The following is a 24,701-nucleotide window of genomic DNA, read 5'->3' on the forward strand; positions in this document are numbered from 1 at the left end:
ATTTCTCTTCAGACTGTATAATATTTTTTTTTTTTTTTCCTTTTCATGATTTCATGAAGTGGAACATTTGAGTTTCAATCTAGTTTTCTTTCTTTAGGCTTCATCCCAGTGCAGGGACAGATGGTCTGAACACCATGATGGTATGCTTTGTTGTGGCAAGAGGCTTGGAAAAATGAGTGCCACCTGGCACCGAGAGGTTCTGCAGGAGAGCACCCTGGGCAGCGGTGTGCTGTGGGTGCCTGCAGCCAATCTCTGGGCTGGTCTGTCAGGAAGCTTGTGGAGTCTTGAAGGCCTCTTGGAGATTATGATCTGGGCTGCAGCTGTCAGACAGTTTCATAGAACCATAGAATGCTTTGAGTTGGAAGGGACCTTCAGAGGTCATCTAGCCCAACCCCCCTGCAGTGAGCAGGGACATCTCTAACTAGATCAGGTTGCTCAGAGCCCCATCCAACCTGACCTTGAATGTTTCTAGGGATGAGGCCTCCACTCCCTCTCTGGGCAACCTGTTCCAGTGTTTCACCACCCTCATTGTAAAAAATTTCTTCCTTGTATCCAGTTTAAATCTACCCTCCTTTAGTTTAAATCCATTATTCCATGTCCTGTCACAACAGGCCTTGCTAAAAAGATTGTCCCCATCCTTCCTATAGGCCCCCTTTAAGCACTGAAAGGCCGCAATAAGGTCTCCCCGCAGCCTTCTCTTCTCCAGGCTGAGCAACCCCAACTCTCTCGGCCTGTCCTCGTAGGGGAGGTGCTCCAGCCCTTGGATCATCTTTGTGGCCCTCCTCTGGACCTGCTCCAACAGGTCCATGTCCTTCTTGTGCTGAGGGCCCCAGAGCTGGATGCAGTACTCCAGGTGGGGTCTCACCAGAGCAGAGTAGAGAGGCAGAATCACCTCCCTCGACCTGCTGGCCACGCTTCTTTTGATGCAGCCCAGGATACGGTTGGCTTTCTGGGCTGCAAGCACACATTGTTGGCTCATGTCCAGCTTTTCATCCACCAGTACCCCCAAGTCCTTCTCCACAGGGCTGCTCTCAATCCCTTCATCCCCCAGCCTGTATTGATATTGGGGGTTGCCCCGTCCCAGGTGCAGAACCTTGCCCTTGGCCTTGTTGAACCTCATGAGGTTCACACAGGCCCACCTCTCCAGCTTGTCCAGGTCCCTTTGGATGACATCTCGGCCTTCTGGTGTGTCAACCGCACCACTCAGCTTGGTGTCATCTGCAAACTTGCTGAGGGTGCACTCGATCCCACTGTCTATGGCATTGATGAAGATGTTAAATAGCACTGTTCCCAGTACGGACCCCTGAGGGACCCCACTTGTCACCGGTCTCCATGTGGACATCGAGCCATTGACCACGACCCTCTGGATGCGACTGTCCAGCCAATTCCTTATCCACCAAACAGTCCACCCATCAAACCCATATCTCCCCAATTTAGAGAGAAAGATGTTGTGGGGAACTGTGTTGAAGGCTTTACAGAAGTCTAGATAGATGACATCTGTTGCTTTTCCCTTGTCCACTGATGCAGTCACTCCTTTATAGAAAGCCACTAGGTTGGTGAGGCAGGACTTGCCCTTGGTGAATCCGTGCTGGCTGTCTCGAATCACCTCCCTGTCCTCCATGTGCTTGAGCATAGCTTCTAGGAGGATCTGTTCCATGATCTTCCCAGGCACAGAGGTGAGGCTGCCAGGTTGGTAGTTCCCAGGGTCCTCCTTTCTTCCCTTTTTAAAAATGGGCACAATGTTTCCCTTCTTCCAGTCAGCAGGGGCTTCACCTGACTGCCATGATTTTTCAAATATCATGGAGAGTGGCTTGGCAACTACATCAGCCAATTCCCTCAGGACTCTGGGATGCATCTCATCAGGTCCCATAGACTTGTGTACATTGAGGTTCTTCAGGTGGTCTCGAACCTGATTTTCCCTTACAGTGGGACCCTATTGGATCCTGGGTGGTGGTGCTTTGGTGCCACACCAGTAGGGGCATGTGAAGGGAGGTCTGCTGAGCCCTTCCCACACTTTAGCTGAACTTGACTGTGACTGATCACTAACATGGTTCCTAACCCAGGTACGAAACCAGACTGGGGGTGGGTAAGGATGCAAGTGCTTCAAGGCTTATTCAAGCAGCTTTGCTACTGCAGTTGCTGTGCTGTATACTGAAGGAGGCTATCATCTGCATCAGAAGTTTGAATAAGGTCCTCAGCAGCTTTTGGAGCAACGCATCCAGGCAAAAAGGTGTTGACAAAATCTGTTGATTAAAAGCCCATGGTTTCATAGGTTGCTTTTCACCAGATGGGAAGCCTGTGATTTCAATGTGTTGGTATCCTGCCCAGGAGGTGCTGTGAGAGTGATTCTAATGCAAAGAAACTGCTGTGGTTGCTAGGAAAGTTGAAACGTTTGTGTGACTCTGCAAGTACCGAAGTCTTGTAGAGTTTTGAACAGCTTTATTGACAGATTAGGCAAAAAATTCTCCCACTGAGTAAGGATAGTATTCAATATGACCTGTTCTGAGCAATCTAGGATTAAGAAGAATGCATTTTCACTGATTGTTTTCTTATTTTCTCTCTCCAGATGAACACAATGATGTACAGAAAAAGACCTTTACAAAATGGATAAATGCTCGGTTTTCCAAGGTAATGTTGGGTTGAAAGTACTACTTTATTTTGTTTGATTCACTGTTTAGAACAATATTGGTTAAATACACTTTGCTCTTACTCTTGTAGAATACTCCTAGTAAAATGTGTCACAATGTGTAGTGAAAACAGATAAAATACGGTAATGTTTGTTCCCTCTCTGTTTCCCCATGTACATAAGCATTTGATACTGTGTATCTTGTCTAAGAAAAAATGAAAGATTGTCTTTGTGAATATATTAAAATACAGTTATTTGCATGATGGTGCCTGTTTGAGTTTTTGTCCTCTTGTTTTATACAGTTTATTTCTACATGCAGTTTTCTGAGTGCATTACAGCAGATTTTGAACCTTAGTCACTGTGTGTATTCTTGGTGCTGCTGAGTCAGCTTTACTCACCCAAAATACTCTTTAAACCTCCAGCTGAAGCCACCTGGTGTTGCTACTTGAGTTTTGACTGTGAAATTTTGTATAATTACTTGCTCATTTTGAATTTTCCTTGGGTCTCATGCTGTATGTGTCTTGTTTTAATTCTCTTTACTGACTTGAAACTTACTGAGGATCTTGTTTTGTGTTTTGGGATGAGAAAGGAAGTGGTGGTTGCTTTGGGATGCTATTTAAAGTCTCCTTTTTATGCTGTTTTGCTGATAGTGAAAAACGACACTTTGCCCAGGAGTGTGGTGGCTGTGGGAAGTTTCCTACTTTATAGTTTGAAGGTATGAAGGAACCTGGTCTATGGTCAGAGAAAACTCATGGTTTTTTTTTCTAGCCAGTATAGTGCTGCAAGTGGGATAACTACTAGTTTTCACTCTGTTAGTGAAAAGGGGCATGCATGTGAAATCCTGAAAGTAGGTATAAATATAGAAGGAAGGGGGTGTGTGTGTGGAGGGGTTTGGTTTGTTTTTTTTTTTTAAATAAAGCAATGACAGTTCTATGGCAATGAATGGCTGTCTCTGGAGTGCTGCCCTTCTGAAGTTCTTGGTCAGCAGAGTAAGAAATTTTTACCTTCCTTCCCTTCCTGTGTAACAGGACACTGGGCAATGCAAGGCTCGTGGTCTTGGTTGATTTCATTTTGGCTTAGGTTTGTTTTGGTTGAAAGCTGATATCCTGCACTCTTCATCCAATGCATTCTTGGCTAGTTTGCTCTTTAGGGAAGGAGTGTGTACACCTAACTGGTCGCTCTACACTCTGCTTTTGACTGCTGCCGAGAGGAAAGATGGTCCTGCTGGAGGAGGGTTAGGCAGGGCAGGATCGTGTAAGGAGTGAAAACATGGTGAGAACGGAAAGCCTGTTTGTAGAGACTTACCCTGGCATAAAGATGGCATGAACACGGACGTGACAGTGATACTGAGAATGTGCTATGTGACTTGTTTGTATGCGTTATGGACATTGTATTGAAATAGGTCAAATTGTTTTCAGTCATTATACTTGTACACCCGTGGATATATTGTATAAAGTGGCTTTTCCTTTTATACTGTGTATTCAGACAGATTCTGCTCAGCTCCTGGATTTCCCTGCCACAGGGTATGGTCAGATACTCGTTGGATTTCAAGTAACTCTGTAACTTCATGGCCCATTAAACTACCTGAAGCTATGAAAACCATGTTAATGATTAAAGAGACTCGTATAAAAGGACATACTCCTGACTACTGCGCGTCCGATTCAAACTTGAGCATGGCTACTTTGCCATGACAAGATGCAGATTTATGAAGACTGGCATGTTCAGATTACAAGGAAATTGCTGGTGTTCAGTAGAAATCACCTTGTGTAAGAAAGTCTAGTTTCAACTGTGCCTTGAAAATGTAGAGAGACTGTTTTCAGTCTTATTGAAGTTTTTCCATTTACCAAATCATTTGGGTTATTTAAAATTCCTTTTCTGTGAACTAGAACGATTCAGCTGCTTAGTAGAATAGAGTGATTTTAGAGGCTGGGTAAATGTAATCTGACTTACATTGCAGAAAACAAAACAGTAACTGAAGAATTCTGTGTGGAATTGCAAAGTTCACTCCAAGAATTTTACTTGTCCTCCCACGTTAATTATGTTGTAGTTGCCCTTCATTTAAACACACAAATAAAAAGTAAACAGCTGAGCCTCTATAAAGTAGTTTGGCATACAAAAATCCTAAAATTGCAATGGCCTAATGTACTCAGAATCACTGAACTTGATAATCCAGGTCAATAGGGCTTTACAAAGGATCTAGAAAGATAGCAATGTCTTTTCCTTCTCTCATCAGAGAATAGGTACATGAGCGAAACACAGTAAGTTTCAAGTATGCTGTGAGGTACCCGTATCTGCTTTGGGCACCTATTCAGTGAGGTGTGAGTTCTTGCCCTAGTTCACAGTATGGTAACTTATGTTTGTGCTCTTCATTTGAACTGTGCTAGAACAAAATGCATCTTACTTGCACAAGCAAATTTAAAGCACATTTAAAGTGGATTGAGTCTTAAGGTCAATAAATGTACTCAGCCAAGCCTCAGTGCTCGCTGTAGAAATCTTTACCTTAGCAGAGCTGTACGCACTACAACTCACAAGCCTATGATGGATGCGTAGTAAGGATATTTTGTTAAAATTAAAGGGAATAAAAATTGTTAGATAAAGTCTATTTTACCAGGCTTTAACCAATCGGGAAGTTTGCATTCAAATAAATACTGATACAGAGCATTTCAGCATATCTTTCTATTAAGCCATGTGATGTTTTTCCTTATTGTACATTTTTCCATTGCTCTGTCCAGTCTAATTTCAAGAGTTAGATTTAGCTGTTTCCCTGTGGTATAGCCCACCAGTTAAGGCATCTAGTTGTGTGGATAGTTAATGTATGCTCTTCAAACAGTCTAAAATTGTGTTTTCTATCCCTTTATCCCTTTTTATCCTTTTTTTTATTAATACCACTTTTCAGAACGCTTTTCTGCAATGAAAGAGTACCATCTTCTGTGTTTACAGCCACTGCAAATAAAGGTAATTATCAGAAGTAGCTACTAATTTTGAGTGCCCAGTCTAAGATTTTGGTTAGATTATCCAGAGGATTTGACATTTCTGTAATATCTTCATATAAACCACAGCTCTTGTTGAGTGTTATGACAGAGCTCAGAGGGTTCATCTCTTCTGCAAACTTGAGCAAATCATCTAAAACATGTAGTAAGTTTTCAGGTGGAGCTTGATCAGCATAGAGAAGGGACTTCAAGTCCCCACAGATGATGCCTGTGTCAGCAATGACTTGACCTAATGATTTAGGGAAGTCTCTTAATCTGGCACAGTTAGTGATTACCTGTAAAACTGTGCTTTAAACAATTCTGATTAGTTACAGGGGAACTCTTGGCTAAAATTAGAGTTTGAATTCAGGTCCACAGGATAACTTACTGCTGCATTAACCATACGTTATTTGTTACACACAGGTAAAAGGGGAGTGAACAAAGATTTTGCAATCAACCCTAGTTTTGACTTTTCCAAACTTCTAAATAGTTTTAATCTATATCTATTTGCATGGCGTATCAGCAGGCCTGGGACTTTCAGATCCATCATGCAGACCTGTGACACTTCAGCTGATAATTACATAGCATAGTGGCTGGATACTTGCACTTGCACCTCTAGAAGGTTTCTAGAAGACTTGATAGGCACGTTGAGGGATTCAAGAGTCTTGTGTCCCACTTTAGACCCTGCAAGTACAGGTTTTTTCCTGCCCTGTTTTCTTTACTTTCTTTACTCCTACTTTCTGACCCTGTTCCCTGGTCCCACCACTTACTGTTACACCCTTTTGTGTCAAAAGGCTTGTCTGCCCAGCAAATCCCAGCAAATCTGGAGTTTTGATCGCCCTGCCTATTTCATTTCCACTTCTGTCTTTGTCACTTAGTTGCTTACCCAGCAAGACCCAGTTTTTCTTGTTAAAGCTCCAGACCTGCTCTGTCTGTCCTTCCTTTCCCCTTCTCCCACTCTACATCTCCTTACCTTCCCAGCCCTTACAGGATTTGATGCTTGTGTGGTTGGTCTCTTTGTCTAAGCAGTCCTGGCCTTGCCCTTTGTTTATCTCCTTGTAGGAGTCAGTCTTTGCTGGCTTTCATGTTCCCATTTTCCAAGGTACTCCTTTTCCAAGTTTGCTTTCAGATTGGTTACAACTTGGCAGGTAGGACCCAGAGTCAGCACAAGAAACATGATGCCCTAACTCTTAATTTAGACCCATGGAGTCAGATCTGTCACAGCCTTTCAGAACTTAGTGCTGTCACTCTAGAGGAAGTTCACAGATCCAGCATGGGCAAACTGAGACTCTTCCTTTTCCCCAAAGCATTGTGTCTTCATTACATTTGGGAAGTTTTCCCACAGGGATCGCAGAAACACTTTCTTGCTAGGAAGACTATGCTCTGCAAAAAGAACATAAAAGCACAGAGATGCTTGTGGTATTCAGTGAAGAGGAAACTGGATTTCCCTCCCCATCCACCCCAGGTCATAAGTCTTGGGTATGGATGGCTGTTGAACGGGAGCCAGCTGGGGGCATTGTTCCAAGGTGTTGGGAGCTGCATTCAAAACCCTTGTGTGCCTGAGAGCTGTTGCCTCCCTTCCCTTTTTGTTGCTTACTCCCATCTCTTTCCAATCCAAGCTCTCATTTTCATTCATTTTATATATGGAAGACTGTATGCCTTATTTCTGCATTTGCAGCATTCTTGTTGCATGCATTTCTGTGATCCTGATCCTCCAGGTCCTATGCTGGTGCCCTGACATCAGCAGCTGCAGCACTGGCGGGGCTTGGACCTAGGACCTGTCAGTGTGGGTAAAGCCAGACCTCCCGTACTTTTACAGCATCTTAAGTTCTCTCTTGCTCTTCAGTCTTCCAAAATGCATTTCAGTTCAGGGTTAAAGAGCAAAGAAGAGTCTGAGGCACAGCTTGGGAGTGGACTGCGTCCTCCAGGGCTGAGCTCTAGGTTAGGCTGCGAGAGGGCAAATGCTTAGTGCTGGGGCTCCTGTGCCTTTCCTCTCCTGGGCTCTGATGGGTCCCCTCCCCTGGAAGGACACCAAATAAAGTAAAGATGAGAGAAGACAGGGCAGTAGGCAAACTGGTGAGCTGTACTTGGAGTGTTTTGCTATGTGATGGCTTTATATGCATCTTAAAATTAAAATAGTCCCTCCCACATTGTACCACGCATTAGTTAATTTGCTAACTACAAGGTCTTATCTAACTTTCTGGGTGGTGTGCTGTATAGATCTTTTCTACCATTTTTGCTCCTTAATTTTCTCCTTTCCTCTAAGGTTGTTTTACCATAATAGTAAATGTCAGACCCCATACTTCTGAAGACATTTTGCTGCTTCACTGCTGACTCTCAGAAAATGTGATAAATCTTTTTAAAGACAAAAGCATACCTATTCAAGATAATTAATTTCACATGACCTGAGATACCTGAGGCCAAAGACATTTCAGAAGAGATTTTTTTGGGGGGATGGAGAATTACAGAGTTTAATGTATTAGTCATGCAAGAAGAGAGATCAAAAAGATTGATTAGGCAATTTTATCTGTCCAAGGAGACATCACCTGAGATGGTCTGTAGTCCTTTTTTCAGTTCAGTTTTTGTGGCACAAGCAAGGAAATACTTGATTACTGGTAAAGTATTCTCCAGTCTAATTGCTCCTACTGTTTCCACTGCTGAATTAAACTGTAAAATGTAACTTCAGTCAAAGCTCATAAAAAATTTGGCCTTAACCTGAGGAACAACCTGGGTGGAAAAGAATTAGTATTTCTGTGAACTGGCCTTGAAAAATTCAATTTTTAGTCTACTTTTTTTTTTTTCCCCTTAACTGGATTACTTAGTCCCTCCTCCTGAGAAGAGGTCAAATAAGATGTGAATTAACCAAGATGCAGGAAAATAAATTTTTTCTTCTCTAATAACTTATGAGATATGGTGAGGATGACTAATTTATAGCATAAAAGCAATAATACAGAGTATTTCATGACCTCTCCCAGATTTAGCTACAGCATGAGAATTGCCAGTTTTCTGCCCTCCTCTCAACTCCTGCTGTTTTCTGCTCGAAGAACAGGGTGTGCGCAGCATCTCTGTTGCTGGACTTCAAAGCCTGGTATAGTAATATGGACTGTAATTACTGCTGATTTTGGTTAGTGCTCTGAGCATTGGGATAGAGTTTGGCTCTGATTCCCAGTCTCGGTTATCATCCCAGTTGTTGGAGTGTTTGTGTATTTGTGTTTGTGTGACCTTCTCGGGCACTAGAGCTGAACCTGGTAGAGCTACTGAAGCAAATCCATCCCTTTACCTGTTAATCGCTAACGAGAACAATAGTCAACCTGGTCAGCAGGATTTTTTTTTTTTTTTTTTTAAGGAACCAATTTGCAACCTGAAGTTAGCTGGCTTTAAAAAAAAAGGCGGGGGGCGGGGAGAGGAGAGGTGGCAGGTAAGATAACCTTCCAGTCTCACAGGAGAAATAACTGACAGTGATAAGAAGTATGGTCCCAACTGCCCCCGCTGGTAATGATACATAATGAGGCATAATTGCAAGCTGAGTTTAGTACTGTTACATTAAACATATTGTAATAACATAAGCTTATGTAAATGCATTAAGAGATACACTGGGGAGAAAAAAAAAGACCCACAGAGAGTTACTGATGCCTTGTGTTTGTTTTGCTGCCTTGCTGTGTCTAATATTTACTTCTGTATGTTTTCCCTCTTTCTGTCATGTTGTCAATCAAGTATTTCAGGTGTTCTGTGGATTGAGCTATCTTTAGCTTTTCCGCTTTGCTGCTACTTAAACTCATGTCTGTCATCTAATAGAATCAAACTTTCCAGCATATCTCAGTGTTGAGTCTGGTGTTTTTTTCCCTGTTAGTCTGGAGTTTTAAGTAGCTATTTAGTTGCTTGTAATTTATTTGTAAGCACCAGTATTGATACATAATTTGGTCTATAAGGTGTTTTCCTTCTGTGATTGTAACTTTTAATTTATTTATTTATTTTACTTGGTATTTGAATTCATAGTTTTGGTACTAGTGTTGCGTAGAGATGCCACAACTACTCGGGCATATTCAGCGTAGGGTAGAGCATACTCAGCTAAAATACATCTCTCACAGTACAGCTAGTAGTTGTGTATGCTGTCCTGTAACTCCTGCATGTCAGTGGAAGGAGAATGGAAAAAAGTATCACATTTTAATAAAAATACTTCCGTAAACAATGACTATGGTCTTAAATTAGAAATTGGCAAGATTATTTATTGACATAGTTGTTTACTTTTTGCAATGACCTTTTTGCTTTCTGAATTGTTTCCCACATTGAGTTCCCATGTACTGGCCTTATGATGTACCAGCACTTGACATGTTTCTTACTCTGTGTTGGTCACGATAAAGTGTAGTTCTTACTCCTTGTGTTGTTGGTAATCGAGTTTAACTAAACTAATCAAGTTTAAGTAGGTGGTTACCATGAGTTCCCTAGGAATGTACTTGAACATTACAAATGGTTCATGTTCTAGTTTAAGCACCCAACCTATTCAATATTTCCCCCTTCTCAAGAAAAAGGGGAAAGGGGTCTTGGTAGCTCTAGCTACTATTTTGACCTATTTACTGAGCATCATATTAGACGTTAAAAATAGTCACCTGTTGGTTAAAAATAATTAACAAAAAACAACTCTGACCTTCATATAAGTGACATTGGCAGGTCAGAAGAATCTGATGGAAAATCAAGATGCACTGCTTCCTATCTCCTTTCAGGGTGTTTTGGTGTTTCTGAGGTGGCAGATGATCTAAACGGCAACTAGGACTTTTCCCAGCGCTGCTCTGAGCAGCCAGAACTCATCTGCTGCGTTCCCTTGGTGGCTGGTGAAGGTCATATGTATGCTTTTACAATATGTGTTACTTCCCTGGTGACAGCCAGCGTGCATTACTGTGAAACTGAGAGGACCTTTCATCCTGGTTTTAATGTCATCACTAGGAGTTCTGAATCAGTAGGAGAAGGAGGGTGTGAAATAGAGGTGGCTACTCTCAAATATCTTTGGCATTCATTTATTGGAAAAGAGTTAGGTCTAATAGCATACCTTCAATAATTATTGATTTAAAGAACATGTAAATTCTCAGCTGCAGGTAACTATGATGACATAAGAGAAAATGGCATGTTTCTAGTTGAACAACTAGATAGACATTAAAACTTCTTTAATGGTTAATTTTGCATATAATTTCATGTTCAAGAAAAATATACAAAGAACATAAATAGTTGTGATAAAATGATAAAGAATAGCTTGTGTTTAAAAAAAAAAAAAAAAAAGATGAGGCTTTGCCTTACTGAGAATTTGTGACTCCCTTTAATTCTCTAAAACTTGGCTCAATTTGAAACAGTTCCCCGTTAGTAATAAAGGGACAGTTAAGAACATTCTACTGTAAAATGTATTCAAGGAAGACTGGTGCCTTGCAGCTGTGTGTGGCTTCAGTAGAGCAAACTGTAAATGTTGATGGCTGGTCTTTCCACTGTTGGTAGCATTGGATGACTCTTAAAAAATCTGGTCTGGATTTTGTTTATATCTTCCTCTATTTCCTGGGAATGCTTTCTGGCAAAGAGGAGGAATGGTTTCTGCACAGTCATTTTGGCTGGCCTGGATGACCCTTCTTTGGAAGTAATCCTAGACACACACAAGGAAGTGTGAGTCACCCTCTTAAACCTGATCCAGGTGGAGGGGCTGAAAGGCGGCCAGTGGCGAGGGCTGCTGCCGCTGCCCCTGCTGCGAGGAGATCGCCAGCCGTGGGCTCTCCTTCTCAAACGGCGCTGCTGTCTCGCTGGAACGTACAAAGCTGATGCCCACGGCTGCTCTTGCCACGTATGGCTAGCATCTGGTCGCCAGCTCCAAGATCATTCAGAAGCTGCTGTTGCCCCATGAGAGATGAATCAACAGAAAAAGTGTTTTCTGCTGTGGATAGCTAGCGAAAGTTCTTTCTTTGTCTCCCCCCCAACAAACAAAGATGTTTGTTGGAATAAATGTGACGGGGTGGGTCTGGTTCTGATCCTTGTGCATGATTCCCATGGTGGATAACAAGCGTGCCACCATGCAAAGTTTATAAGAGCATAAGCAGGCCTGGCCCCAGATTACGTGCTGTCTCCAGCTTTTATTTCTCTTACTTTCCTTTCTTGCTCTGCCTTCCTCTGCCTTTCCTCTTCCCTCTTTTTCTTTCCCATACGCCTGTTTCAATGAATTGGCTCCTTTCGGGCTGTCAGTGCCAGTTTAAAGCACTGGGGAGCAAACGTGGCCTCTTTCTAAGTGAAGTCTCTTAATTATGTTCTTTCATCTGTCTTATCAAGCCCTTGTCTCTACTACGGCAGCTCTGTGCAGCTCTGCTGGCAAAGCCCTCTCGGGCAGGCTGAGGGAAAGAGGTTTCTGCCAGTGCTTTTTTGCTGTCACAGCAAACATAAGCAAAGCTGAGAAAAACTGCCTTCTGTTAACTGATAAAAGTGTTCAGTGAGGGGGCTGTGAATGTTTTACACCCTGAATCGGCACAGCTCTCCTGGTATGCGGTGTGTCCCTGCCTGTCCTTTGTACTATCTCTGTAGTATAAATTGGAGCCTATTTTGTCTTTGAGAAAGGACCCATTATCTGCTTCATATTTGTACAGTGCTTAGCACAATGTGGGCTGCTCCTTAAGTACTTACCAACGCAACCGTGACTAGCAATTTGCCCTTGCTGAAGGGCTCAGTGTGGTTTGTCACTGTCACTCTTACAAGGCAAATACTTAAATTTCTTGATCCATTATGCTTAGCGATGGACTGCTGCTCCTTACGGGATGCTGGCGGAGGCTGAACCGCAGTCTTTAAGTAGGTAGAAAGTGAGTGAAATATTGTCGGTTCCGAAAAGGAGAAATTTAGATTGGCTTAGCATACTGCATATCAGGCAGGACTCCATAGAGAGAGATGTATGCTTTTTATATACTGCAGATATGTATATTTGTGTGTGTGTATATATATCTGTGCATACAGACTTTTTCAGAAGGCCAGATTGCTTTCTGGACGCTAGGAGTGAATGGTACGGGTGTGGGCAGGGATGGCGGGGGAAGCAATCGGCAGAGCCCCGTGCCTTACTCTGGAGGGTGGGAGAGGACTTCTGCCCCCCCCCGAGCCCTAGCCCTTGCTGCAGCACGCCGTCTGCCCCAGCACAGAGCTGGCCCCAGGGCCACCTGCTCCACCCCAGCGGGGTTCGGGGCAGCGCTGCCTGCATGGGGCCCGGCGTGTGCCCCGCGGCGGGTCAGAGCCAGGGCCTGGGGCGCTCCTGGCCCTGCTGGTTTGGATTAGGCTTCCTGACTAGAAGCGCAGGTCCGAGCCTTAGTGGTCGTGTGTTGTGGCTCCCAGTTTGCCTCCGCGCTGCCACAGCAGCCTCCCCCAGTAGGCTCAGTGCTGAGTCCTGCATGCAGAGGGATGGGGCTGTACATCTGTTTTCTCACAAGGAGGTGGTGCTGATGGCAGCAGCCCGGCCTGGCTCTGCACTGGCCTGTGCCTGGCGTAGGAGGGCATGCCTAGCTCTCCTGCCGGCATTGCTCCACAGCTATTCCTTGTCTTTTCTTGGGAAATGGATGTAGGGGACTATCCCTTGGGCTGCCATTTTATAAAACTATTTTCCAGATCCTTTCTAAGCTTAATAAACTTTACAAGTCATACAGCTGTCAGAAGTTTGGATACATGGCTGTTCTTTCTGAAGAAGGAAAGTAAAAGACTTCCTGAAGCACAGCAGGTTGCTATCCAGCTGCATGGCAGGGAGGCCGGGCAGGATCTAGCAGCCCTGTGCGCTGGAGCAGAGAGCGGTGATGCTCCCAGTTGCAAACCATGGGGCTCAGATAGCAGATCCTGTGTGGAAATGTGTGTCTAGGTGTGAGGAAAATGCACGGGTGGGAAGAGGCAGTGTGAGCAGAGAAGGGTGCCGCACGCGCAGTCTCCGCTCCCATTGCGACAGCAGCGCTGTGGGCTGGCTCTGTGCCCTGGTGGGACAGCTGGGGCTGCCTGGGTGGCCCCTGCCACCAGCTGCCTGCGTGTCCCGCAGGTGGGCGTGGGAAGCTGGAGGAGCAAGGTTTCCAGCCTTCCTGACAGGTGTGCTGCAGTGGAGGTGGCAAAGGGCTTGGCGGGGTGGGTGCTACAGCCCTTGCTTAGCCAACTTCAGTCACCCTGCACTTGTAGATGTGCTTCCTGTGAACTGAATTCCTTCCCATACAGAGCATTTTGCTAGAATCAACAAATACAGAGGCTTTGCATGTTGCTGTGTCTCTGTTTTGAGGATAGTGGATACTTTAATAAACCAGGAGCGAGTAGCTTAGATTGCAGAAATAATTTAATACTCTTCTGCTGACTCTTTAAACTGACAGCAAGACGTGGTGCTCTGATGGCCAGTGAAATGGAAAAACCATTCTCCTGAGAAAGTGAATCTGAATTACTTCCACCATGACAGCAGGGCACGTTGTGTAGGGCTGGAACGTACCATGACCTGTCGAAATGAATGACTGAAAGCAGGAAGTCATTCAGCTTGTTTTCATGCATGTGAAGTGAGGGGATGGGAAACGAAGAAAGAGGGCTGTATGCTCTTGACACCCTTGTTGCACTATGTTAAGTGAGGCATCTTTCTGCTTTTTTGGCAGATCCAATTTTTCTTTTTTTTTAATTGATTTTTTTTTAAATTCTGGACCTAAGGCATCAGATTTATTGAGGATATATAGCTATAGCATTCTCAGTTTTGGTGTTACCGGTCTGTGTTATAGATGTGTGCATTGTTTTAATTAGGTAATGATAACTAATTATGTAATTATACAGGCGTTACTTCTGTAAAGCCTTTGCCACTTTGACGCTGTCTCCCGCAACATCCTTGTCACTAAATTGGAGAGATGTGGGTTTGATGAATGGGCTGTTAGATGGATAAGGAATTGGCTGGATGTCTGCATCCCAAGAGTTGCAGTCAACTGCTTAATGTCCAAATGGAGATCAGTAACAAGTTGGGTCCCTCAGGGGTCCGTATTGCGACCCGTAGTGTTCAATATCTTCATCAATGACATGCAGGTTTGAGTGCACCCTCAGCAAGTTTGCAGATGACACTCATGCTGAGCGGTGCGGTTGATTTGCAAGAGGGAAGGGATGCCATCCAGAAGGACCTTGAGAGGCTTGAGGAGCGGGCCCATGCCAAGCTTATGAAGTTCAGCAAGGCCAAATACAAGGTCCTGCACCTGCATCAGGGCAATCTCCAGTATCAGTACAGACTGGGGGATGAAGGGATTGAGAGCAGCCCTGTGGAGAAGGACTTGGGGATACTGGTGGATGAAAAACCGGACACGAGACGGCAATGTGCACTTGTAGCCCAGAAAGCCAACCATATGCTGGGCTGCATCAAAATAAGTGTGGCCAGCAGGTTGGGGGAGGTGTATTTTCCCCCTCTACTCTGCTCTTGTGAGACCCACACTTCAATGGCTAACGCGTATTTGCTTTCACAACAAGCGTTTGAGTTGTATTGCATCCCGTGCGACCTCTCCTTCTGTCTGCTCTTTCGGACACATGAACAATTTCCTCACGCCCTTAATCAACCTGCTTTTAGTATCTTCTGTGTGGTGATGCAAACCAAATTTAAACCAAATTTTGCTGGCATCTGGGGTAATTGCACTGTGGATCATCTCCTGCTGTTATACGCCATAAACTGTACAAGAGGCTTCTCTGTATCTACTCTTTGGTATTCCTGTTCTCCTGCTTCAGCATGCTTTAAAGGCTTGGTTGAGTTGCTATGCAGCAGCAAAGCATCTGAATCATCTATGAAAAGTGCAGGCATCAGGAGGAAAGCCTTGTCCCTTACTGTGCTAGAAAGGGTATAGTTGAGCTCAGTAAGTGGCAATATGTAATGGCAGAGTGTTATCAAATGCTGATATTTAATGAATACTTCTGTTTTGTATTGGTCTGACAGCTACATAGCTTTCTACACCCTTTACCTAAGTATGCGTCAACATATGTTTATACATATTTTTAAGCATGACTTGTAAAAGTAATTGGAGAATAAATTTGTCAGAAAAATTTATTGCAAAACTAATTTAATATCGGACACTGGGGCTAGCATCTGTGTGTTTTAAGAAGTGACCTTAGTTTTATACGATTATTCTCACTACGGTTTAGCTGGTTGATACTGTGAGTTACATTTAGGTATGTTTCTATACAGTAGATTAAAATATGGCGCTGCACCTGTTCAACTCTGATTTCTTGTGAATAGTTTTAGTAGTATCAAATCTAATTAAAGTGGACATTGAGGAAAAACCCTTATGAATTTTGGGGAAAACCAGATATTTGCCAGAAGATGGGATTCAGTGGACAGTTCAGCTCTCTGATTTGTTAGCCAGCATTTGGCAATTACTAGCAGCTGTCAGGGCAGGAGGAGGTAAGTGAAGGTAGAGGAGATCTATGTCAGCTAATTCATGTCATGTAAGATGGGCCTTTGACAGCCTTCTTTCTGAACAGCAATGTTATAAAGCAAGGTGATAGAAGGCGGCAATATTGGAGTTTTAGGTACTTTTTAGAAAATATTTTTCTTCTCAAATTGGCACCTGAAAGGGACGCTGAAAGCAGTAGCTTAATTGATCTCCTGGCAGCCAGCAGATGAGTATTACAAAGCAAATGCACTTACTTAGTTGCTGGCTGCCTGTGTCTTCTCCCCCTGCTCTGTAACACTTTTCCATGTTAGCTTCCTTAGGGTCCAAGAAGAAATAAGATTAAAAGAGAGCATGGAAAAGGTTAACATGATTCTGCTGTCATCAGCCACCATTCTTGTACAGGGTCGCTCCAACCCCAGAGAAAATGAATATTAGAAATGTATGATTTAGAGTAGCTCTGGGTTTTGCATTTTGCTTCTTTTTCCAAGGTAGAGAAAATGATTAATGTTTCAATATATATTACACCTTTTGATCTACTAGTCTGTGTAGAGGAGTGGCTGCTCCTTACACAGGGTGCAATTCTAAGTCCTTGTTTGTTTTGTCTTTTTTTAAATCTGAGAGAATTTGTCCCAATAGCTTCTTTCTGAAAAGCCCCAGATGCAGCCAGACCAAAGCATTCTTTCTCAAATGACTCCTCAAACTTGGCACGTTTTTTTTCTTTGCGTATTAATGCATCTACCCTAATGTGAGCCAGGGTCTGCTCATTTGGTTTCTCACTACTAGGCTGCTGATGCACAGAATCATAGAGATGGGGAGAGAAAAAAAAACACTGAAGAAGGGAAGGGTGCCTTCCTGATCATTGTCACAGTCCCCTAGGTTTTATTTCCTACATTCAGTACCAAATAAGAATGAATTGAAAGATAAAAAGGAAAAAGTACTTTTTTTCAGGGAGGTTCTGCTTAAACACCATTTTTTTTTTACTGCTTTTGTTTTTTCTGCAGAGTGGAAAGCCCCCGGTCAAGGACATGTTCACAGATCTGAAAGATGGAAGGAAGCTTTTGGACCTTTTGGAGGGTCTGACAGGGAAACCTCTGGTAAGAGAAATGTGTATGAGTTGTATTCCCATTTATTAAAAAAAAAACCAACCCAACCGACAAATAAACAACACACACAAAAACCAAACTGTGGTGTGTAAATTTTTTTTTTTTTAAATTTATTTAAAAACCTATTTTGCTTGTAGTGTGTACTTGCTTTCTACAGTTCCAATGAAATTCCAAGGAACTCCACTCATGGGATATAGGGTCAGGCTGAAGTTAGCTGTGTAACCCTCTCTTGAGAGTTAACATACTGTTTAGCAAAGCTTGTAAAACTAGTGGTGTTATTCACATAGTGTATATTTTTAATAGAGATCTTTTAAAGGTGTGCTTCTGGATGATCTGGAAGTGCAGCCTTTAGCTGGATACCTGGCAAAAATCTGTATCTCCATTGAAAAATCCTTTGTGATCTACAGATGGGAAAGGGGTGAAAACTACTCAAGTCTTGTTTGGGAAAGCTGGAAACTGTTCCCCTGCTAACATTGATGCCTCTACAGAAAGATACATGAGGCATGGTCAAACCTGTGCCATCACTTGAGATTAAATTCTTGATTTCACTATTTATAATAAATCTCAGATTTGTTTATTGACCTTATGGGGAACCTTCAGCCATTTAAAATTTCACCTTGCAAGCTTGTCTTGTTTTTTAAACAGATGCATTTCACTAGTACTTCTAATGATTTGTGGTCTGATTTGAAGTATACTGAAGGCAATAGGAGTGTTTTGGTTTCTAATTCTATTGATTACCGTGTTCCAAGTTCAGCTTCATGCTCTTGCAGTATGATCATGTTCTGCCACAGGAGTTAAATTGCGGTGATTAAAAGCAAATGGAGTGGCAGGTATTGTCAAGAGTTGCAGTGGGTCATGTGTCGTCGTGTCCCCCCCTCCGATATTAAAAGGAAGGGAAAGTCAGGAAGCATAACTTCTTCCCAGTATGCAAAGATTTAGCAGGCTTTGGGTGCCAGAAAAACAAATTGCTGCTTGTTCCCTCTTGGGAGCCAAAAAATTTCAACTGCTCTGGCAAATGTTCAAAACCCTCAGATTTTCCCCGGGAACTCCCACTTTGCTGTTGTATTGCCAGTTTATAATTCTGCAGATGCTGGGAATAAAAATTCTGGACTTACTGAAGATGAACTGAAGCACATTTTGAATCCAAGGCTTGTCCTGTGCCTTGAATTGAGGAATAATGCTCTGATCAGCTTTCATTTTGAAATTGTTGTGGATGATCTTGTTTGGTTTTTGTTCCTACTTAAAAAAAAAAAAAAAAAAAAAAAAAAATCTGGAGAAAATTAAGAGAAATTTCCTGTTGTTTGCTCTATCATTTATTTTGTTTGGTCTGTCAAGTGAATTCTGATGTGAACAGATTGTAACTTTTTATTTTCAGCCTAAAGAACGAGGTTCTACACGAGTACATGCCTTAAATAATGTCAACCGAGTACTGCAAGTCTTGCATCAGAACAACGTGAGCATGTTTTTCCACAACTTTTTGATAGACTCTTTAATTTATCCCTTTGTGTAAATGAGTTCAAAATGCAGAGAATAAAGATTTTTTTTTGGTACCTAAAATGAGAATGCAGAGAGATGGGTAAACTGTTCTCAGTTTTCCTTATCTGATGTAGAATTTCAGTTTCTGGCAATTTTGTGAAATCTTAAAATGCTAACCTAATAATGGTATTAACTAAACTATATTTTGTTGAGATATGTTCAGCTCCCAAAATGAAGGAGACTTGAAGCTCTGCTATGCATAGCTCATGAACCTGGCAGGACAAAAATCTAATTTCCAGTGATGATGCATAACTTGTGCAAAAATCTGTGAGGGTATGACAGATTTTGTGCCTCTGTTTTTTGTCCTGCTCTCAAAATCCAGGAGGATCTTTCTATTGACACCTGTCAGCTCTGTGTCAAATCTGTACTGAGGGTTTCTAATTTGGAGCTTTGGTAACTGATCAGAACAAACAGACCCCAATCCTTCTTTAAGAAAAATGAGAATAATTGTTTTATTTTGTTTCTATGTTTTTACTGCCTGGAAGCCAGTAGTGCTATAGTAAAGTGATTGTATTTTTCCCCTGAAGAACAATTCCTGATAAGTGTACTCTCTATAGTTAGAATTTCTGTTTGCGAATGTCGGGGCACTAAAATAACTTAATAAGAACATTCTGGCAATAAAATACATCTAATGCGAGAAGGCACTGACATATTTATGTAAACTGCTGATTGAAGAGTGATACAAACATGCTGTGTAATACTGCAATTTCCCCTCCGTGTTGGTGGACTAGTGTCATATTTCTAAGAAGCAGCCAGAGTTAGTGGTGGGTTGTTTGCTTTTTTTTTTTTCTTCTTTGAGGTACTGTAAGTGTTGATTAACTTTTTTCTAAGGATAAGTAATGAGTCTTTCCATCTTGAAATTGATTTATTTTATGAAGATAATAAATTAAATAACACTGTATTACAATAATTATTTAGTTCTTCCTTAAGCTGGCAGGATCAGGATCTGGGTTTGTAGAAGTAAACAGATGGTGTTAGTTAGCTGAAGGTTGTTAAGGTCATGTACATGATTTATACCTACTGCTTAACATCATTAGAAAGTGTGTATGTGTGTTAAGATGAAGGGAAAAGGCATCCACTGAGAAGCAGTTGCATTCTGTTGCCTGAGAGTTTGTGGGCTATACAATATTCATAACTTGTGAAATAATTTATGAAAGTGTTTACATATATATTGGAAGGATCAGACAAGCCTCGGGTGTAGATGTTCAACTGATCCTGCGAACCTCACCCATCTGATGAGCAGAATGGTTCTAAGTAATGAATTTCAACTTTTTTGATTTGTGGACCAAGTTTTTAAAAATAATAATAATAATAATAAAAAAAATATCATTCCATATAGCCAATATCAGTCTACTGTCAGTAGCGCTGACTGTCTACTGTCAGCTTTCTTTTATTGATTATCTTTGCTTAAGTCTCAGTCGTCCACTCGCCATCCTAGTGGATTGCTGGCTGCATCCTGCAAAGCATTGGTTTAGTTTAGAATCATTACAATACAAAAATGGACACGTGGAGTACTTTCTTTTATGTATGGTGTAGATAGCAAGAGGAATGCGTTTATTATTATTATTACTGACATGCAATTAAAAAATGTGAAGTGTTTTTGTTACCCATTCTCAGGAGTGTTTTTCTTCCATTGCAGGTGAAAAAAGCTCTTGCAATGTAATTGTTTTATTTTTGTGCCCTTGACCTTTAGTCCTGCTTTCTGCTGCTTGTGTTCTAGAGCCCTTTCCAGTGCATTGTTTATTGGTCCGCACTGGTGATTCTTCTGGCCTGTTTTTGCCTGTTTAATTTATAGTTATCTTAAAATACGCGCCTGTTATCTGCAAAGAGTATTGTTGTAAGATTCTGTTCCAGCTCCTGTAAAAATTGGGGGAGGACAATCCACAAATCCACAAGCTTCCTTAGGACTTTGAAGTGTAATTTGTGGTTCCATGTTAATCTCGCAACACAGTTTTGATTTGATTCTCGTAACCAAGAGACCTATGGGGAACTGAAAATTGTCAAGATGATATCTGAAAGCAATGAGGTTACAAGTACATTTTGCAGAACTGACGCTATTCAAGATTGTGTGATAAGAGGAGAAATATTAATGGAATACCATTATATTCTTGTATATCAGCAATATCCTCTAAAATGAAATGAAACTTTGTTCTTGTCTATTCTGTCATTGTAGGCTACATCCACGGAGGGCCAGAGCATGGGCTCCGTTACTGTTGTGTGATTTTCCGTATTGTTTAGTTGCTAGCCAGCTCATTGGTGCAGGTTTTGTCTCTATTACCAGTTCTGATCCCAAGCAGTGCCCAGATACAGCTCTCAAGAGTTAGTGTAAGCTGGGAGGTGTTTCTGGTAGGCACCGTGGATAACACTGTTTTGGAGCAGGGGTGAGAAAGGGAGAAAAAAGCTTCCCCATCGAGGTGAAATGCACTGTGCTGCTTGCCCCGGGACTGGAGGAGGATGCTCCTGGCTCAGGTTATTTTCAAGAATGAAGCCCCACCATCTGCCCTGTGTGGGAGTGCATTGCAGCATCTGCTGTACCTGTACATACGCCCAGGGAGGTATTTGTCTCCTCTGCCATAGGCAGCTGTTCCTAGCCCAATTTCCATAGGTGTGTGGTGGTGACTAACGCAGTGTGCTGCTGTTGGTTCCCTCCAAACGCTGGTTCAGAGTTAGTGCCGCTTTCTCTGTGTTGACTGAAGGCAGACTTGATGCCCCAATTCAGTTTAGACTCTAAAGTAGCACTGAGTGAGTATCTGGTAGTGTGCTCTAAGCTTTGCTTCTTCTGAGGGCTGAATACTTGATGCAGGAGTGGGTAGCCGCTCCTGCCCTCTTGCTTACTAATCTCCTTGTCTCTCTTTCCGTGTTTTTGCCTTGTTAATGATCTATATTAGACCATCACTGAGTCTATGTGGGGTCCTATGCATAGAGCAAACTTGAAAATTTTATTTTTCCCTTGAACTTTTTGTCTCCTTGTATAAACTTGTCCCATTTGGATGCTGGTTCATGCAAAGGAGAAACCTCTTCTTAATTACAGAGTTTTCATGGTTCTGTAATATCTCTGAGTGTGTCTACGAGCAGGACTGCTTAACTTTTTTTTTTTTTTTAATATCAGATCCTTTGTGTTTGCATTTCCATTGGTCAGTTTTGAATGCTGGTATAAGCATCTGTATATTGGAAGAGAGGATAAAACTCTTCCAATGGAGTATCTTCTTTGGTGCCATCTTTTGTCATGTTGTTTAAGCAGTTGCCATGACAAATTCAGATAGACTGTACTCTGTCCTCTCTGGTTCTCTCTTTCTAACTACTTTTTATTTCAGAGCACTTGGTAATATGTGGCTGGACAGCCAGGAATATGGGGTGGGATTGCGACTTGAAACTGTGATAACAGTGTTTAATATAGAGTTCATCCGACCTCTCCAGGTGGAGTTGGTGAATATTGGAGGAACAGACATCGTTGATGGAAATCACAAGCTGACGCTGGGGCTGCTGTGGAGCATTATCTTGCACTGGCAGGTGAGAGGCTGCTGTGAGATCTCTTCCTTTCCAGGAATCTGCTGTGATTCTCACAAACCTTCCTGGGCTTTTGGTGGTGGAAAATACGGCTTCTATTTTGGGCTGGTAAATAAAGGCAGGCCAGTGTTTGGTTTCTGAGTTCTGTCTATTGGCTGCCTCTTGCGACATACATTCTGGTATGTGCTCAGTTGTACTCAGTCTCTCAGTTTAGTTCCTGCTGGTGTTAATTGCAGAGAGGCTTTTCAGGCTGAAGCATTGTACTTGTATTCCTTCCTCAAGGCTTTTATGCACTTCTGTTAGCAGGTGTTTTTCTACTATCTAGGTAGCTGTGTTGGGCTTGCATCTTATATGCTGCTCTGTAGGTTTGTTTCTCAGTCTCAGATTGAATTGCTTCTGGTTTATCCAGGTACCTGGGAGGATTGTTGAATTCACTTGGAGGGACTTTGGCGGGTGCTTATGCATACTACCCAAACAGCAAACTACTGTTGTTGGCTGAGCAGATATCCTCTTCTTGCAGAAAACCTGTGCAAGCTGTGTTTTTGGCATTTGCTTACTGGTGGGACTGCAGCACAAGGCAATGAGAAATACTATACCCCACGCATAGTGTAGGCAGCACTGAGGAGAGGGGGAGGATCGTAACATAAGAGTAATGTGTCATTATTACATGAAGCATTACTGGCTTTTGTAATCGGTAGGGTGCAAACATGGCCTGAAGTCTCCTATTCCCAAATTTCATGTGAGGAGTTAGAGTTTGATTTGTAGCTTTTCATTGGAAAGACCCTTTCACGATTTGTGAAATAGCTTGGTTCAAAGGTTTTGTAAGCAGGAAGAGTGGAGTCTGTAAGGTGTAGTTGCTGCTCTCTTGCAGGTGAAGGATGTCATGAAGAACATCATGTCAGATTTGCAGCAGACCAACAGTGAGAAGATCCTGCTGAGCTGGGTTCGGCAGTCCACGAGACCTTACAGTCAGGTCAATGTTCTGAACTTCACCACAAGCTGGGCAGATGGACTCGCCTTTAATGCTGTCATCCACAGGCACAAGTAAGTAGCAAACAGCTTATCTTAGACCTGGTGAAGTAAGCAGCTTTTTTCCCCATGTCTTCATGCTTGACAGCTTCTAGCCTGTTTCAGTGGTTCACTGTTTGGTTTTTTTTGTTGTGGTAACAATAACAGTGGAGGGATATTGCCAGAGCCTTGCAAAGGATGGAGCCAAGGCAGCAGTGTAACTCAGTTGCTGCACATGCACACACGCTTGCTGATTGAAGTGGATTTACATCCCACTTAGTATGCATTATACAGCGAATATGCTGAACAGGTCTCTGCAGCAGGGGTTGACAACCTCTTTCCCCTGTACGTCCTTCCTCCTGCCCTCCCTGCTCTACAAAGGGAAACATTTCTTCAGTTGGAGTTTGCCATATCATTTTAGTAGCAAGATACAGAAACTTCAAAATGAAGGAGTAAGACAGACAGGCTCTGTAGCTGTTCTTCGTTTTTGAATGTATGTTGCTTGAAAGGCAATGTATGCAGTTCTTTCAGGAGACCTGTTGAGCGAAAGAATCAAAGGGTAATAGCATACTTCAGGTATCTGTAGTGTATTCATTAGTTTGTTCATTATACTTTATAAGGAATGCTGTTAAAGTTTCTTTGCACAGATCTTTTGTGTTCTTTCTGATTTTTGGAGAACTCTTGGGTATTCTAAAGAAATCATCATTACAGACTCCCGTGAAACTTCAATACTTTTTTTTTTAAAAAAAAAAAATTTCTTTGAGATCTGCTTCTGGGCAATCCATTCTAAGCTGGCATACTTTAAATGAAGTCAGCTCATTGCTTTGCAAGGGGTGACTGTTCTTAACCATAAATAACCGTTTTAACATGGTAATAGTATGATAATATCTAGAATTTAACCAGACCTCCTGGCCACCAGGTATCTGTCATGGCAAATGCTTTACAAATACCCTGAATATTTATATGCAGCAGATACAAAGTGTTCACAAAAGCCTATGTTCGCTCTGAGCCTGCTGTTCTCTGCTCTTAAGTGCCCATTTGGCCTGTGCTGACTGAAATAACAGGCCCTGTTACAGGCTTGCTGGCTTCAGGACGGGTCTGCCCTGACACGCCTACGTGCCTTGAAAGTTTGGAAGGACTGTTCTGCAATGGCATAGCAATACTAGCAAAGGTCTCTCTGGAGTTTATCAGAAGTATTACTGAGTTCCTTCTCTGGATGGTGTGATGTGTACTGGTAGTTTTCATACCGGCGTAATTGCCTGTAGTGCCGTAGCTCTGCTGCTGAACATGTGAAGCTTTATGATGGAGAGAGTGCCAGCTTTAGACACAAGTGAGACCTAAGTGACCTGAGGGAAGCAGAAGGAGAGAGGTAGCAAAATTGGCTTTAGGCTGTTTGTTGTCCTTATGCATTGTGACTATGTGCTTGGGCTTTGTGGGATCTGAAGTCTGTGAGCTCTGCCCTTTTCAGAGCACTGGTAGGTAGCCAAAGCCCCTGCTGAAAACTTTAACTGAGTAACTGTGCTTTCCTCTGGCTTCCTAAAATTTCTCAGTTACCTGGCTCTGCTGATCTCTGAGCCTT

General features: G+C 42.5%; 1 protein-coding gene across 1 annotated transcript in view; it reads left to right on the plus strand.

Annotated features, from left to right (window-relative positions):
• Positions 1-24,701, plus strand: part of UTRN (utrophin) — a 408,114-nt gene that overhangs the window by 69,209 nt on the left and 314,204 nt on the right. Inside the window, exons 2-6 of the mRNA XM_075707799.1 lie at positions 2,567-2,628; positions 16,970-17,062; positions 18,447-18,524; positions 22,025-22,117; positions 22,986-23,158. Coding sequence (XP_075563914.1) covers positions 2,567-2,628; positions 16,970-17,062; positions 18,447-18,524; positions 22,025-22,117; positions 22,986-23,158 — 499 coding nt within the window. The remainder of the gene's footprint in view (positions 1-2,566; positions 2,629-16,969; positions 17,063-18,446; positions 18,525-22,024; positions 22,118-22,985; positions 23,159-24,701) is intronic.

This window comes from Pelecanus crispus, chromosome 3 (genome assembly GCF_030463565.1).
Source record: "Pelecanus crispus isolate bPelCri1 chromosome 3, bPelCri1.pri, whole genome shotgun sequence".
In the NCBI taxonomy this organism is placed as follows: Eukaryota; Metazoa; Chordata; class Aves; order Pelecaniformes; family Pelecanidae; genus Pelecanus; species Pelecanus crispus.